The 15,217-nt window shown below is 45.7% G+C and overlaps 1 protein-coding gene across 1 annotated transcript in view; it reads left to right on the top strand.

Moving 5' to 3' along the window:
- Positions 1-12,521: 12,521 nt before the first annotated feature.
- Positions 12,522-15,217, top strand: part of CSTF3 (cleavage stimulation factor subunit 3) — a 72,952-nt gene continuing 70,256 nt past the window's right edge. Inside the window, exon 1 of the mRNA XM_088470444.1 lies at positions 12,522-12,785. Within this exon, the coding sequence (XP_088326570.1) occupies positions 12,702-12,785 (84 nt within the window). The 5' untranslated portion in view covers positions 12,522-12,701. The remainder of the gene's footprint in view (positions 12,786-15,217) is intronic.

Raw genomic sequence — 15,217 nt, 5'->3', positions numbered from 1 at the left:
TGCAGCATTACAGCTTCCGCACATGCTGGCAACCGCCCCATTCCCCACCCACCCTTCTGTTTAGACAGCCCAGCTGCCGCCCGATCGGGCAGCGTTACAGCTGTCTGTGTACACTTAAGCAAAAATGTCAGACGCCGGGGAGCTGTCGTGCATGCCCAGCTGCTGCAGCTCCCCCATATGCCCTTGCGGATGCCTGTCAGTCACTTCTGACGGCACCACCTCCAGGCTTTCTGCGGGCCCGCCTGGGTGCCTCCAGGACGAGTTATGTACACACCGGCAGGGCAATGTGCACGGAACAGCAGCATCCTGCACACAGGTGCCGACAGGACAGCCTACAGACCAATTGTTGTAGTAAGTAAACTATATTATTTATACCTAATATATGTCTGCCTGCCTAGATAGATATAATATATATATATATATATATATATATATATATATATCTATGTGTGAGTGTGTGTATATATATATATATATATATACACACACATATATACTATATATATATATACACACTGTGTGTGTGTGTATATATGTATACACACACACAAACACACACACACCCAAAGTACGGCCCATCATTTACTTGCTATATAGTGTTTATGTGTGTGCATAATATATATATATATATATATATATATATATAATATATATATATATATATTTGCGTACAGAGATGCTGAATCGATCTCATTGGAGGCCATACTGTGATGAAATGCAACTTGCATATGGTTGGGGCAAGTTTTGATGGTGTAAGCAATGGTGTCGTCTAAAGGTACACCAAGCAGTATTGCAGCACTTGTAGCGTTAATGCTGCGTACACATTTAATGAGCATAGTCTCAGTGATGGGCCCAGCGGTGGTGTCGGGAGCAACATCGCCATGGCAGGTGCCATGCTGTATTCGGCAGCATTGCCCTCTCTAACGATGTCACCTGTCGGACCTGCATGCAAGTCCAAGAGGCAATGTCACTGACGATGCGCAGGAGTGTGCATCATCAGTTAAACTGAGGATACACACTAGACAATGGCCCTCATTCAGAGCCGTACGCTCTGAGCAGAGCGCACGCTCTGAATGAGGGCCGGCCTCCATGAAAATGGAGCGTCCTTCTGGATGCTCGTATAGCTGTGGGTCACCACCCACAGGCTATACGAGCGTGCATTTTGATGTCCGGGATGGTCGAGACCATCGCGACCATCGAAATTGCGAGCCGGAGCCTGCGGTTGAGGTTTTCAACCGCAAGCTCCGGAGTGATTTTGGCTCTATCAGAGCCAAAATCACTCCCACTGACATCACTAGTGATGTCAGTGGGCCGGCTTCTGACGGGAGGCGTTCCCATGGGAACGCCCCCGTCAGGGAGGCACGCCTACCAAAGGGGGCGTGCTGTCAATCAACATCAACAGCACGCCCCCTTTGATCAGACACAACGAGCGAAGGACTTTCCTTCGCTCGTCGCGTCTGGCGCATGCGCACGACGGAGCTCCCTCCATCGTGCGCATGCTCAGTCCATAGCATCGACCCACTTGCGAGCGGACAGCCGCTCGCGAGTGGGTCTGAATCAGGCCCAATGTTCCCAATATGTCGTCCAATCCGTCCGGATCGGACAACATATCGTTTAGTGCACAGGTTCTCAAACTCGGTCCTCAGGACCCCAAACAGTGCATGTTTTCCAGGTCTCCTCACAGAATTACTAGTGAAATGATTTGCTCCACCTGTGGATCTTTTAAAATGTGTCAGTGAGTAATGAATTCACCTGTGCATCTGCTGGGTGACCTTGAAAACGTGAACTGTGTGGGGTCCTGAGGACCGAGATTGAGAACCACTGGTTTAATGTGTACAGGCCATAAGACTATGTGTCTCAGTCCTTGCAGATTCAGATGCACGGCTGTGCACCATGCAAGGGGTTAGTAGTAGCCGCAACTGCGTTCAATTTACAATCAGGGCCTATAAAGAGGGAGTATCCCATTCCCTCAGACCCCGCCCTCTCAACAGAGCCCACCCCCATCAGGGCTGCTTCCAAAAATTTCCAATATATTTTATGTGGAAGTGGTTTGTTGCAGTGTATTTTATGTGGATCTGGCTGGGCTCGCTCCCAACGCGACTAAAACCGGGTGTGATGCAAGGTCATACTTCTGCAAATGTCACACCACAGGCATGCACACAGAAATGCGGCGTGGGCTTGTGACAGCTAGGCCACACCCCATTTTTTGAGCGCGCGCCGTAGGCGCGCGCGCTCTATCTTTTCTTTAGCTACATATATTTTTCAGCGCTTTGCCTCTGACAGGTTAGACACCCCTGTACTCAGTAGTCACGGTGGCTGTCATTCTGTGGTCTTTCTAGATCACGCTCCCTTACTGTGATACCACACCCCCTCACGATGACGCCACGCCCACTCCACAATATTACTGCTTCGAGGGGGGGGGCGCATTTTGACTGCTCGCACTGGGAGCCTCAGACCCTAGAAACTGCCCTGCTCCTAATCTATAGTTGCATTAATGCAAAATTAGCTGTGTATTTATGTGTTTAATTTTGTACATGTTTGTAATTGGTATTGTTTAAATGTCTGTGAATCTTTTTTTACTTGCTAGCCATAGTCATGACCTGTGTTTGGATGGGGATCACTGAAGCATAGTTTATAGTGCCATACAACCTGTTTACTTAAACTTAGTGCAATATATGTCCACTGATCAATCTGCATTTCAACCAGCTGACCAATTGGCTCAGATGTAAGCTAGTGTCTTAATCAGGCATACTATTTCTTAACATTCAGTCTTAGGGCAGCTTGCTGAGGGTAGCAGCTTGATGTGGTTATGCATTAGGTGGTTAAAATCAAGTGTGCTTTCTGAACAGTTAAATAACAGTTGAATAACATTGAACAACATCAAAGACCAGGTTATTACAAACCCATTACTTTTTTTCCCAAATACAAAAAAGACAATGTATCAAAAACTTATTTTTACAATCCCACTCCATGGAATCATCTCTAAGGCTACTACATCCTTTACTCTTCCTGCAGCTCACCCTTCTGTACATATTGCTACTTCATTAATCTACTCTCCACTTATGAACACACATGAGCTTTTAACTTATCTATACACACTGACAATAACATTTACAACCTGTCGCCATAAAAATCTTTCGGACAAATCCAACAATTATATTTATTTCTCTCTCCTGCTGCTTCTATTAGCTTGTGACATATCACCAAATCCAGGCCCAACCCATATTCCACACCCACAATGAACTGTAAATCCAGCTAACCTCATAAACATTGCGTGCCTTCCTTCACCATCCAAGTCACTAAAATGTGCCTTATGGAATGCACGCTCTGTCTGCAATAAGCTAACATCCATCCACGACCTCTTTATTTCAACCAACCTCAACCTTCTGGCAATAACAGAAACATGGCTTACACAATCAGACACTGTCTCCCATGCTGCACTTTCACATGGTAACCTACACTTCTCACACACCTCCAGGCCTGGTAATTGTAAAGGAGGTGGGATAGGAATATTACTATCCCAATCTTTCACATTTACATCATTTGAAGTACATTCTATCAGGACTTTCACCCCTTTCTCTCTGCGAGTTGCTGTTATCTATCACCCACCTGGGCCACCTCAACAATTTCTGGAACACTTTTCTGCCTGGCTTCCTCACTTTCTATCCTCAGACATCTCCACCATCATTATGGGTGATTTCAATATCCCCATTGACAGTCCACAATCTCCTCATGCCTCCAAACTACTCTCTTTAACATCCTCTCTTGGCCTCTCCCAATGGACTGACTCCTCTACTCATCAGGAGGGCCACTGACTTGATCTTGTATTCACCAGATTATGCTCAGTTTCTGATTTCACTAATGCTCCTTTCCCTCTCTCAGATCACAACCTTATCACCTGCACACTCTCCTCCATTACATCAACATCATTGAAATCAACCAAACCTAAACCTAAAACCTGTAGAAATATTAATGCTATTAACCTTCGACAACTATCTACCTCTCTACAACAACAACTTTCACCAATTTCTACATTCACTTCTCCTGAGACTGCTGCATCACACCTAAACCAGATTCTAGAAAAAGCCCTCGATGAAGTAGCTCCAGCTACCCATCACACACCACGTAGAGTTAGACGTCAACCATGGCATTCTAGCTTAACAAGGCATCTACAAAAACTCTTGAACATCAGTGGCGAAAGTCTCATACTCCAAGTGACTTCCTCACATATAAGACTATCTACAACTCTTATCGTACTGCTCTGGACACTGCCAAACAAACATATTTCCAATCTCTAATCTCTGCTCAAGATTCTAACCCCAAGCGACTTTTTAATACATTAATACATTTAAACTGCTTCTTACCCCTCCATCACCCAAACCACCTGCTACTATCTGTACACAAGATCTTGCTTCCTATTTTAGGGACAAGATTGATAAGATCCGAAATGAAATGGTAGGCTCTTCCTCAGCTAGTGACCTGCACAATTCCCCACCTGAACCCTCTGGCACATTCTCTTCATTTGATCTCACAAACGAAGATGAAGTATCTACACTCTTCTCATCCTCCTACTCTATTATCTCTCAGATCCTATACCCTCACAAATCAGTAAAGCTCTGTCTCCTATGCTCATCCCAACCCTAACTAAAATCTGTAATCTCTCTCTCTCTACTGGCAACTTTCCATCACTGTTCAAGCACGCAGTGATTACTCCCATTCTGAAAAAACAAAATTCTGACCCTAGTACTCTCTCAAATTACCGTCCTATCTCCCAGCTCCCATGCCCCTCCAAGCTACTTGAGAGACTTGTCTACACCCACCTCATACACTTTCTTAACTCACACATCTTATTGGACCCACTTAAGTTCGGCTTTCGTTCCCAACACTCCACAGAGACAGCACTGACTAAGGTAGTAAATGATCTTGTCACTGCCAAGGCTAAAGGCCATTACTCTCTCCTAATTCTTCTAGATCTCTCTGCTGCTTTTGACACTGTTGACCACTCTCTTCTCATACAAACACTGCAATCCCTAGGTCTTAAGGACACAGCTCTTTCTTGGTTTTCTTCCTACCTATCTGATCGCTCTTTTACTGTTGGTTTTTCTGATTCTGCCTCCTCTTCGCTACCTCTATCAGTTGGAGTACCGCAAGGCTCTGTCTTAGGTCCTCTGCTATTCTCAATCTATACCACCTCTCTTGGCAAACTAATCAGCTCTTTTGGATTTCAGTACCATCTGTATGCGGATGATACTCAAATCTACCTATCCTCTCCAGATTTATCTCCATCTGTATTGGTCCATGTCACTGAATGTCTTTCTGCCATTTCATCTTGGATGTCATCTTGCCACCTGAAACTTAATATTTCTAAAACAGAATTAATTATATTTCCACCGGCCAATAACAGTTACCAACCTGATCTCTCTATCACTGTTGATACCTCGACCATCCACCCCGCCCCACAAGCTCGCTGCCTTGGTGTCATCCTTGACTCTGAACTGCCCTTTGTTCCCCACATTCAATCTGTCTCAAAATCATGTTACATACATTTAAAAAACATATTCAAAATTCGACCATATGTCACACAAGACACTGCAAAAAATCTAATCCATGCACTTATTATTTCCCGCATTGACTATTGTAATAGCCTCCTTACTGGTCTTCCCAAAAATGGGCTATCACCATTACAATCCATTATGAATGCAGCTGCAAGGCTTATCTTCCTTGCGAAACGTTCTTCTTCTGCTGCCTCGCTCTGCCAGTCCCTCCATTGGTTGCCGTTTTTTTACCGTATTCAATACAAAATACTTTCACTTACACATAAGGCTATTAACCAAACCACACCAACATACATCTCTTCACTCATCTCAAAATATCTCCCAACCCGACCTCTCTGCTCAGCACAAGATCTGCGTCTCTCATCCCGATGCATTACTTGCTCCCATTCATGGTTACAGGACTTTCTTCGCTCTGCACCCACTCTATGGAATGAACTACCTCGCACAATAAGACTTTCCTCTAGTCTCCAATCCTTCAAGCATTCCCTGAAAACTCACCTCTTCAGGCAAGCTTATCAGATTCCAGAACCGCCCACATAACCTTCATAGCTTTTTATCTAATTACATCCCCTTTTACAGACCACACACAATCTCACACATCGTCTTTCTCTCACATCCTCATGACATTTGGTCAACATTCCTGTGTGACTGGATCATGCAGCCAACCGAGAAACTGTGCATTCTGGCTGGACCAAAATGCAATATATAGCACCTATCCTTGTGTATCAATGCCTATTTCCCTATAGATTGTAAGCTTGCGAGCAGGGCCTTCCTACCTATAAATCTGCCTGTTATTACCCAGTTTTGTTCTATTAATGCGTACAATTGTAAAGCGCAACGGAATATGCTGCGCTATATAAAAAACTGTTAATAAATAAATAAATTGAATGACATTGAGGTTGAAGTAATGGAGGAGAGTGTGCAGGTGATAAGGTTGTGATCTGAGAGAGGGAAAGGAGCGTATTGAGATGCCCACCGGCGGCTATTGAGACTCAAGCAAGTGTGTACAAAGACTCAGCCACTGTTGCTGATAATTCCATAATCAGTTACCTGAGTAGCCCTGTGGTCACGCGGAATGGCTGCCTGAACTGAGACCTCGGAACCAATTTATTTACATTTGGGATCGCATACACCGGCTACTAGTGCCCCAAAAACGGGGCAGGATGACACCTTAAACATGGAATGTCACAACAGAGGTGCAATTGATCTATCCTATAGCACCAAGCACATTGAAATCAAACACCACTTTGTGAGCTTGTGAAGAATGGATCGGTTGCTGTGGTCTATATAGCAAGTGGTCACAGTGTCCCCTAAGCCACAGCATTGACATGTTGTGGCCATTTGGGGGGAGGGGTAAGTAATTTTATTCTGCTATTCACTTAAAATACCAATCTTTTTAGTGTCATTTATGTCTTTACTCTATGTAAAAGTGGGCACAGAAAAAGACAAATCACAGGTGCACAACTCCAAATTACTAATTATATATAAATACATTATACAATAAAATTTTGCAATGAATAGAGGTTTTTAGCATAATCATGGCAAAGGTTATGGGCCTACCCACCATATCCAGGTAAGCTCTGTAGGGTAGGTCCCTAACATACTAGGGTTCAAATCCAGAGCACAGGACACCCCCAAACCAGCTCAGCCGAGCCACCCCAGGGCATTGCTCTAATGAGAAAGGTGAAGTGTAAAGTAAGATAGATAAAAGCAGCTACGGCTGCATATATAGGATGGAGAAGTGAAAGTACAAATATAATAAACAGTAAAAGTGTTAAAATGTGCAAAAAAGGAAAAATGTGTTATAAGTCGATGCCTTGAAGCAGACCAACCAAAGCAATCCAGGGGACCCATGCCCCAAAAATTAACCCAAAGTTGCACTACAGTATATAATTTGTAGGACTTACCTAAATTGTGCCTATTACTAGTGTGCATTCACAATGCCAGACTCCATGCTTTAAATCAATATATATTCAGGGTGTGCAGTCTAGGCGATCCGTCGCTGGATCAGGGAAACACAGCAAGTTAAAATTCCCATTTTGTGGTCTGAATTGGCGAGTAGGGGAAATCCAACATGGATTTCTCCGGTCCCCCTGTTATGGTAGACTGAGAGCAAACGACCAAAATAACCTGTAAGGAGAAAGACACAAACAAAGGTGGTAAAAACAAAACTGGTGACTTTAATGTCACTAAAAACTGGAAACAGAAATAGTAACGAAAAGTTCAAAAACAGAAGAGACGGCTGAACGTCGGTGATGTGGTAAGATAGCAAATTATATGGCTGCGCAGCCTGCGGAATAGTCAGAGATCATAGGTTGGCTATTGTAGCTGGTAAGCTGATGTTGCAGTGGTTGCACCGATGATGTGGGAAATGAGCCGGTGTTGCAGCTTGGGAGCCAGTGATGTAGCACGTAACCCAATGTTGCAGCTAGTGAGATGGTAATATAGCTGGTGAGGCGCCGATTGCGCCGATGATGTGGAAAGTGAGACGATGATGCGGCTAGGGAGCCAGTAATATAGCTTGTAAGCTGACGGTGCGGCGATTGCGCCAATGATGCAGCTAGTGAGCCAATTATAAAGCTCATGAGCAGATTGGTGTGGCAATTGTGCCGATAATGTGGCTAATGAGCCGATGATCCAATGATGCGGCTAGGTAGCCGGTGATTTCGCTTGTAAGCTGATGGTGCGGCGATTGCACCGATGTTGTGGCTAGGGATCCGGTAATGTAGTTTGTAAGCTGATGGTGCGGTGATTGGACCGATAATGTGGCTATGAAGCCGGTAATATAGCTTGTAATGTGATGGTGCGGGGATTTCGCTGATGATGCAGCTAGGAAGCTGGTAATGTATCTTGTAAGCTGATGGTGCAGCGATTGCGCTGATGATGCGGCTAGGAAGCTGGTAATGTAGCTTGTAAGCTGATGGTGCGGCGATTGCGCCAATGATGTGGCTAGGGAGCCAGTGACGCAGGAACCTGATGACAAGCAAGTGGACTCAGACATAGCAGGTACATAAGCTAGAGCCAGCAGGGTGGAGAGTACTGCAGGTGGAGTAAGTGGTTCACCAAACTAAAGAAGCAAGTGGTAGCAATCCAGCAGGGCTGAGTACTGGCAGGACAAGGATACTATCAAAGTGGTACTGGAAACAACAGAAACTGTGGAAACTCTGGATAGTCGGGTACTTCAGACAGTATAACCAGCACTGAGTGCAGGGCTGGCTGTAACTTGAAGGAAGCAAGACCCAATCAGAACCAATTTCTGGAGAGTAATTCCTAATCAACGGCATGTGTGTACCTGCTCTGCAGACAGACAGCTTGTAAATTAGTGAGCACATGATGTGAGCACACATACAGGCAGGAATGACAGGCTAAGCTGTACACAGACAGAGCATTATATGAACCGTATCCAGTAGCAACAAAAAACTGGGACCTGCGACCACGATGATCCACTACCGGTGGATCCTAACACCCTCGAGCCAGAAAGGGGAATTGCGGCAATAAGTTGCAGATGTACTGTATGTGCCCCAGAAGTGAGTGCAATTGTCATCTTACCTTTCCAAGATGACAATATAAATGAAATCAACATATAGCAAAAACATTGGTACACAAAATAAAGACGTCAGATCTATAGGCGACCCAACACATTACCCACCTTTCAGGGATGCCATCAGACATGATAGGGCCCAGTACAAATGAAACAGACAGGGCAGCTCATGACCATCTCATCCCCACTATATGTATATAAATATAATATATATATATATATATATATACTATATATATATATATATATATATATAGATCCCGTCTGTCCCCTTATACTAACTCCCCTCGCTCCTGTTCCTCCTAACGTTGCTACAGCACGCGTGTGCATGTCACACATAGGGCTGAATAATTAGCTGCAATAATGCAAAAACTTAACAACTGTGAAGTTTTCGCACAATTCGAGGCTTTTGGTGTGATCATTTCACAACTTTTGCCTATGTGCGCTCCCATTTTTTGCACTATCCTATTTCAAAAGACTTAATACAGCATTCACCCGAAAACTGTCCGTGGTGTAACTGGCAAAAAGTACAGCTGAGTTTGGGGAAATCTGTGCCCCTTAAAAAGGCTAATACCCCTTTTCCACCTAAATTCCGGGTCTGACCCGGAGTTGGAACAAAGTTCCTATCCGGACCACACCCGGAATTTTGCCGGCGCGGACTCGGGATATTCCCGAGTCAGCACCACTAGCACCGCAGTCGGGTCTGCATAGACCCGGCTTTTGCGGAGTGAAAGTGGTCGCTTGGAGATGATGTCATCTCCAAGCGCCACTGAAGCCAGACCAATCGGCCGGCTAGCAGCGCACTCCAGGTCATCGTGACCCGGAGTGCGCTGTTCTCACAGCAGGGTTTCATGGGCTACGCCCGTGTTAAACCCTGCTAGTTACCTGGGTTGGATTGCCTGGACACTCGACCCGGCGATCCAACTCTCTCCCCTTTTACACCAGGGAGCTGCCCGGGTTAACCCTTCAAAAACCCGGGTTTTAGCTGCGGTGTAAAAGGGGTATAACTGACATAGGAAATCAACATAGAAGTGTATTAGTGGCCATAATAAAAGTATTTGGGGTTCTTAAATTGTGTCACATGGCTGTTATATGCAGTTTTTTCTATAACAGTGGAAAATTGATAGAAAGCAAGATTTTTGGGCAAAATAAATTCTGCAGTTAAATTAGGGGTACATTAACATGGGAGCAAGTATATTTTTTTGTCATTTTAGGGCACTTTTAAAAATGTCAAAAATACACCTGGTGCAGCCACCTGCAATGTTTAAAACATGTCCCATCCATACAGCCCCCCAAAAACCTACCTCACTACTTTAAACCAATTTTCCAACACTTTTTTTTTAACCCCAAAAATGACACGTTATTATTGGTCAAATTAAGCTAATTAAAAATATATTTTTGCCTAATTTGTCATTAAGGATGGTGTCCAAGGGGTTCTGAACTAAGGGCCTGATTCAGACCCGGTCGCTATGAGCGGACGCTCGCATGATGCGTATGCAAATATTTTAAAGTGACGCGGCGGGAAGCGATCACTCACCAAGGCATAGGTACGCCCATCGTACCTGTACAAGCGTTCACTTTTGTGTATGCAGACTCCCCTTAGCGTATGCAGAGACGCCCACTGCCCCACGTCATCTCCTGGAAGTTTATGAAAACATTGGTACATCCACCACTAACGGATGTGAACGCAGTGCTTGTGGTAGCTGTTTTTTACAGCAAGATTTGCGAGGAAAACAGAGGAATAAAATGGCTGGTGACGTGTACTATGACGCTGCCTGTTAATTATGCACGCCTCTAGAACAGCATTGAAACACTCGGGCACGCCTGCGTTCGCATCTCCAACCCCCCATTTTTACTGGACTGCCCCTGTCACCACCCACAAATGGCCTCTCCTGCCACTCACTCTGCTGGGCTGGTTTTGCTGGGCGAGCGTGGGATCTGTGATCGCACAGTGTAGTTCGCGCATGAGCAGATTAGCAACCATCGCCAATTGCGAATGGACTGCAGATACCTTCCGGGTCAGAATCAGGCCCTAAGTCCCAACATTTTTAGCCAAAAATAGGGGTTTTGCACCAAAAAAAAACGTTTTGACGGTTTTTGTCTATGAAGATTTTGCACATACGAAAACAGTGGCAACAGGATTGAATGATACGCATTTCGTGCAAAAAATTTGCATATCTGAAAACTTTCCGCAAAAACGCGGCTTATCGCGGCTAATTGAATTCCCCTCATAGTGTGCACAGTGCATACAGTGTAACGTGCACTCGCCACAGCCACAATTAGGTCATCACATAAACGTGCGTCATAACCTAATTTACATCAGGGTCAAATTCTATAACTATATCTATATGTGTGTCTGTGTATATATATATATATATATATATACAGTCAGGTACATGCTGGTCAACCTGACGATCACATCAAGTTCAGCATGTACGGGATGATGGATGTGCCTACAACTGAACTTTCAGTGTAGGCACATCACAGACATAGAAACAACAACACGATTACAATGTCGTAATTGTGCTCTCGTTTCTATGTTTATTAGTGGATACGCACCTTTAGGGGTCTATGTACTAAGCCTTAGAGAGAGCTGAAGTAGATGGACCTAAAGTACCAACCATTCAGCTCCTAACTGCCATTTTACAGACTGTGTGCCTGAATAATGACAGTTTGGAGCTGATTGGTTGGTACTTTATCTCCATTCACTTTATCTCTAGCCAAGGATTAGGGCCTGATTCAGACAAGCTCGCAAGCGGGTCGATAGTCCCCCACTGCGCATGCGCCGCCTCCGACGTGCGCATGCACGAGACCCGTCCTCCGACTGCAGCTCAGTCGCTACGGGTCTCACTACAAGACGGGGCGGTTGTCGATGGTGAGTGACAGCTCGCCCCGTTTTGTAGGCGGGGAGGGGGGTGGCTGCACAAACGCAGGCGTTCCCTTAGGAACGCCTGGCGTTTGTGGGCGGCCCTACTGACATCACCAGTGATGTCAGTAGTGGACTTCCTGCTTTATTAGAGCAGGAAGTCCTCTCAGGCTTGCGGGAGCCAAGACCCTACCACAGGGTCTCGTCGCAAGCCCGATGGTCGCGATTATCGCGACCATCTCCAGGCGGCTCGCACAAGCTGTGGGTGGTCACTCATAGCTTTGCGAGCAGGCTGGAGAAGAAACAAAAACACGCCCTGATTCAGAGCGAGCACTCTCCAGCAGCGAGCGGCTCTGAATCAGGCCCTTAGTACATAAACCCTTTAAAGAGTTCAAGCAGAGAAATTGACCATAGCAACCAATGATCTTCTACCGTTTCTTTATCTAGTATAGGCTATGAAATGATAGCTAGGAGCTGATTGGTTGCTATGGGTAACTTGCCCACCTGTCCTCTTTAGAAGGGTTGCTCCTCGCACGATGACTCTACATCCATCCAGACAACCAGTACTGCTGTAGCTCTGGGTGCCGCGCGGTGGCGCTGTCCGTGATAACCTCGGCCGCCTGAGAGCGGTGCAGCACGGACACAGCGGTTCTCCCCTGCTAGCCGCCATTTTGCGCGCCGTCGCCGGGCTGCGGGTAGTAGGTGCCTGGAATCGGTGAGCGGACACAGCCGGAGCTCCATGTGCGAGCGCAGCGAAGGGACAAACCTGCGGACACAGATAAGCGGGGACATGATGTCCACCGGGGAAGGTCCCTCCGAGCAAGTGAGTACTAGTAGTGGTGAGGCGGGCGAGTACGGGGCCGGGCTGGGGAGGCCGCAGTGGTTCCGGGGCTGGGAAGCCGAGTAGGGGGAATATCCAGTCAGGGGTGGTTGCTATCTCTTGCATGAGGGGTCCGTACGAACCTACATGTGGTTGGTGGGTGAAAGGGGGACACTCTACATACGGAGGCCGTGTGAGGCTCGGCCTGGGCTCCCTGTGGCTGACGTAGAGGCTGTACAGGCGTGCTGGCACTTGTAGTACACACGTCGCCCCTATGTGACCCGAGCACAGTGTGATTATGTATATTAGTCAGATATATGATGGTGTACGTATATAGATGTGAATGTCTTATAGTAGCCAGGCATCTAAATGCACAATGTCCAGACCCAACACATGTGAAATGGCTGTGACATTGGGTTGTACATATCATTAGGGTGGTTATCTATGGTGTTGGAGCTATATACCTTAGTCATCTTTTACTTTATTGCAAGACAATGTTCTCTATCTTGTTTGCTTGTACCCAGCATTAATCTGCAATGCAGAACTTATATTATGGAAAGGTATATTTTTCCTTTTTAGTATTGGTACCTGGAAGTGACGTGCTGTGAGGGTGGAAGTGTGGTTCCATGCCCACCAGAAAAAGAAACTTGTCCCCTCACCTGCACGCTTCACTCGCCTTGTTACGGGCTTGGTGGCTCGCTTTGCTTGCCACAGGTTTATATTCTCCCCTCTATCCATGTGGATATTAGGGAATATGATGTTGGACAGTAACTGATGATGTCAGGGTACAAAAACTGAAGGTGATCTTTCCACTTCTGCTGTATTATGTATTAGCTGGTTAGTGGATGATAAAGCCTAGCGTGCTCAGTACAGGTGCCTTGTGATGCCAATGTAAAGGCTGAATGAATCAACAACAGAACGTTACGACTGCATTACATTAATGTCAGAATACCTACTGCACCATTTGTGTGCCTGTATGGGATCACTTCTTTGTCAGTGGGCACGATTCTATTCTATGCGATGTGAATAGTGCCTGGAGTGAGCTCCTGGAGCTATTCAATACACCGAGCTGCCAAGTCCGACTAGGATTTCTTCTCTCATCCCCCGGGGATGAGAGCAGAAATCCGACAAAAGTCCCGGCGCGAGGCTGTTTTCTGCCCTTAGCGCCGGGAAAACAGCATCGTACTGGGAAGTTAGGTCGGGGAATGCCCGTTATCGCGCCTTAAACAGGGTGTTTAGTCGTGAGAACAGGCATTCTCCGACTAAACACCGTGCACAATTGAATAGCTCCTGGAGCTATCTCCTGGCGCTATTCACATCGCATAGAGTAGAATCGTGCCCATTGACTCATGCACCATTTTTGTGATGCTGTATCCTTTCCTAAATGTTTTCAATTTTTATTTTTTCAACTGTATACATTTGGTTTATTTCTACTAATGTTTGCTGTTTTCTATTTGAATCAATGGCTTGTTTACTTGAATATTGCCGTACTGTAAGAATCTGGCGGGCTGTATATGCAATATAGTATATACCCTCCCTAATGGTATGTTACCTTGGATTCACTGCAAAGTGACTACAGGGCTTCTGCCATTTTTGGATACACTGGGTAGATTATGGATTCAATATTCTGTGTCTGCTATGGTAGGGACTGTCGTGATTATAATGGAAGTACCTGCCTTGGCCCGATGAGAAGTTCAATCGGCATCACGGGGATGTAGCTCCTGTGTTAAGTGCCGATACCTATTCAAGTGCTTCTACTGTAAGCCCGTGTCTAGCGGATTTCTGCTTGGAACCTCTTGAGGATGCCTGCAGAAATCTGTGCTGACTAGGGTTTTGGGACTAGATGCGGTTTTACACCCAAACCCCCCCCCCCCCCCAAGTGTGATTGCTGTACAACTGCCATGATATAATAGTGTCCTGTTACAGGGACATATTGTTCTACACCTCAATAAATCTTATCAAAATGTGAAACTCCTTGGTGCTCCTGTCACCTATGCAGTAGAGCAGTGTTTAGGCCTCCCTACGCTATCTGATGGATTGCCGGATCGGAAATGCAGCCCGGCGGCCATCGATGTTCCGCGATCTGTCGAAGGATTGGTGAAATTCTCAATGTTAAATTTCACCGATTTGCAAATCACAATCATACTTTGATCAACATTTTGGATTTCACTGATATGTTGATCACGATCAATACGATCGTGATTCACCGATCCAGAGATGCTAGGTTGCAGGAACGTGTCAATCCATCGTTGGTGTATGGACCCCTTTTCTCAACTCCAACCCTTGAGTACCCCAGCAGGTCATGTGGGTTTCTTTAATCGTGCACAGGTGAGTTAATCTATTTTGCTGGGTCAGTAATTATTCCACCTGCTTGCAAAGACACACATCTTCAAAACATGACCTGATGGAGGTACTTAAGAGTTGGCTTTGAGGAC

This window comes from Taudactylus pleione, unplaced genomic scaffold, assembly GCF_031769625.1.
Source record: "Taudactylus pleione unplaced genomic scaffold, aTauple2 ptg000100l, whole genome shotgun sequence".
Classification (NCBI taxonomy): domain Eukaryota; kingdom Metazoa; phylum Chordata; class Amphibia; order Anura; family Myobatrachidae; genus Taudactylus; species Taudactylus pleione.
This window is presented reverse-complemented; position numbering and strand designations above follow the sequence as displayed.